Source organism: Helicoverpa zea, chromosome 11 (assembly GCF_022581195.2).
Source record: "Helicoverpa zea isolate HzStark_Cry1AcR chromosome 11, ilHelZeax1.1, whole genome shotgun sequence".
Taxonomy (NCBI): domain Eukaryota; kingdom Metazoa; phylum Arthropoda; class Insecta; order Lepidoptera; family Noctuidae; genus Helicoverpa; species Helicoverpa zea.
The window spans coordinates 7,038,407-7,040,972 of record NC_061462.1 but is presented as its reverse complement, the minus strand read 5'-3'; the positions used below and the strand labels follow the sequence as shown (position 1 = coordinate 7,040,972).

General features: G+C 43.1%; 1 protein-coding gene across 1 annotated transcript; it reads left to right on the top strand.

Moving 5' to 3' along the window:
- The first annotated feature begins 952 nt into the window (after positions 1-952).
- Positions 953-1,669, top strand: LOC124634695. Its single transcript, XM_047170353.1, has one exon. The coding sequence runs from the start codon at positions 953-955 to the stop codon at positions 1,667-1,669; it is 717 nt and encodes a 238-aa protein (XP_047026309.1).
- The last annotated feature ends 897 nt before the right edge of the window (positions 1,670-2,566 follow it).

Sequence of the window (2,566 nt, the reverse complement as noted above, 5' to 3'; positions counted from 1 at the left end):
GGTCTGCGGACCTACCTTGTGGAACGCGATCCTGGATGACCTTCTTTCAATGGAACTGCCATCTGGCTGCCACCTTTAAGCTTACGCCGATGACGTACTGCTTGTTACCCACGCGAAAGACACCACCGCACTCGAAAACTTAACAAATATTATGCTCTCAAAGATCACAGCATGGGGGAAATCCGTCAAGCTCTCCTTCGGGCCTTCCAAAACTCAAGCAATGGGGTTCACAAACAAATCAGTCAAATGCATCATTAAAATAGACGACCAAAAAATCAGTTTTGTCAACTCTTTCAAATACCTGGGAGTTGTCATAGACCGTAAGATGCGATTTACGCAGCATGCAACCTATACCATAGAAAAATCTAAAAAAATATTAAACAAACTCACCATTTTTGTCAGACCCACTTGGGGCGTCCACGCAGATAATATACGTATCATTTACGAGCAGGTAATACAGCCAATCATTTACTACGCCGCGAGCATATGGTCCGGCGCACTGCGATACTCGTACATTCGGAAAAAACTCCTCTCATTACAACGGCTCTTTGCCCTCAAAATTATTCAGGGATTCCGCACTGTGAACACCCCCACGGCAATCTCGCTTGCCAACCTTACTCCTCTTCCCTCGAAAATTCTTGCAATAGCTGATTGCGAACGCACCAAACTCAACGGCTTCTCTTCTTTTCTACCCTCTGACATCCCACTGGAAACCCCCACCCACCCAACTTACTTCCTTCACCCCTCTCTCAGGAATGGCATTAAAATCAATGAGTTAAAATCAGTGCAAGAAATTGCTGCAGTGTGTGGTCCCGACACTACCCAAGTATACACCGACGGCAGCAAGCACAACGACAGGGTAGGTGCTGCTGTCGTTATTATACAAAACAATAGCGTCAGATATATTAAAAAACTGAAACTCCACGAGTGCTGTTCGGTGTTCCAGGCCGAAATGCTTGCAATACTGCATGCCTGCAAGCTGCTTATAGACCGGAGATCCTCTCCTGCCACAGTCCTTTCAGACTGCAAGTCCGCCCTTACAGAACTGGCAAACCCCTATAGCTCGAACCATTTTGCTACGCAAGTCCACAATCTCCTCTTAGATGCTGAGTCTGCTAGCCTCAGTATATCGTTCGCTTGGATTAAATCCCATATCGGGATTCCAGGCAACGAACTGGCTGATTCCGCCGCTAAATCTGCTGCCAATCTTCACCGTTCCTGTGACTATGCATCGATCCCAATCAGTTACGTTAAATATAAGAATAATCTCCTCTGCCGCCAGGCAGCCTCTGATCTCTATGACACAGCAACTCACATCAAAACTCTTATCCCCAGCTATGAGCAACTCCAAATATATTTAGCTTCAGTCAAACCAAACTTCGCGATCACGCAATATTTATCCAACCACGGCTACCACAAATCATATCTTCACCGCTTCCACATCACCCCCGATAATCTGTGTCCATGTGACGGGATTAGCATTCAGACCTGGAAACACCTGACTCAGGAATGTCTTCGCTTTTCTTCCACTCGGAATGACCACTTGATTGTGGCGGATGGTTCGAGCCCCTATGACATAACCCAGCTGACGCCAGAAGCTATGGACACCATGCACAATCACATTTTTCAGATTGTCAGGCAGCTCAAGCGGTTTAACAACAACAACTAGCCCATTTGTAACCGCCGATTCTACTTCTGTACCATATCCGTAAATTTAGTTTTATATTTTATTTATTATGTATATATTATATACTTAATTGAAAAAACCTATCCCTCCTCAAACATCCTCCACAATACCTCCCCAACCCAAAACCAGTCAGGAGAAAGGCGCAGACATACCATAAGTGTTACCCTTTCTCCCCAATGTCCTCCTCCGAGCCTTTTTCCCAATCATGTTGGGGTCGGCTTCCAGTTACCCGGGCAACCCGATACCCCTTGGTTAGACTGGTGTCAGACTTTCTCCCCAATGTAAATATATAAAAAAAAAAAATATTATCTATACATATAATAAATCTGTAAAAAAACTGTGTCTGTACATTGAATATATTAAAAAAATAATAATTGGGTGGGGTTTAGAAACAGTAATGGAGCACAAATCCAAAAAAAAAATTCTGTCTGTTTGTCTGTATGTCTGTATGTCTGTATGTCTGTTTGTTTGTACACGCTAATCTTCCGAACTACTGAACGGATTTCAATGATTTTTTCTTTGTTGTATCAGTATTAGGCCTGGTCAACATATAGGCTATAATTTATCTTCGAAACTTGAAGACCTGATGCAGAACTCCAACAGACCAATAAAACTATAAGAGATACAAATATGGTGCCGTGGCAAAAATTGTTTCATTTGATGAGCATTTTCAGCTGAGATTATAAATTTTAAGATCTGGAACACCTGATGTGGAACCCCAAGAGCCCAGCTTCTCTGTACCATATACAGGTATGCCGTTTTGGCAAAAGTTGTTCAATTTGATAAGCACTTTCTATTGACTTATACAAATTGAAGATCTAAAACACCTGATGTGGAACTCCAGGGGCCCAGCTAGACTATAGCATATAGAGGTATGAC

Coding starts and splice junctions, on each gene's coding strand:
- LOC124634695 (XM_047170353.1), top strand. CDS start 953: ATGCTTGCAATACTGCATGCCTGCAAGCTGCTTATAGACCGGAGATCC.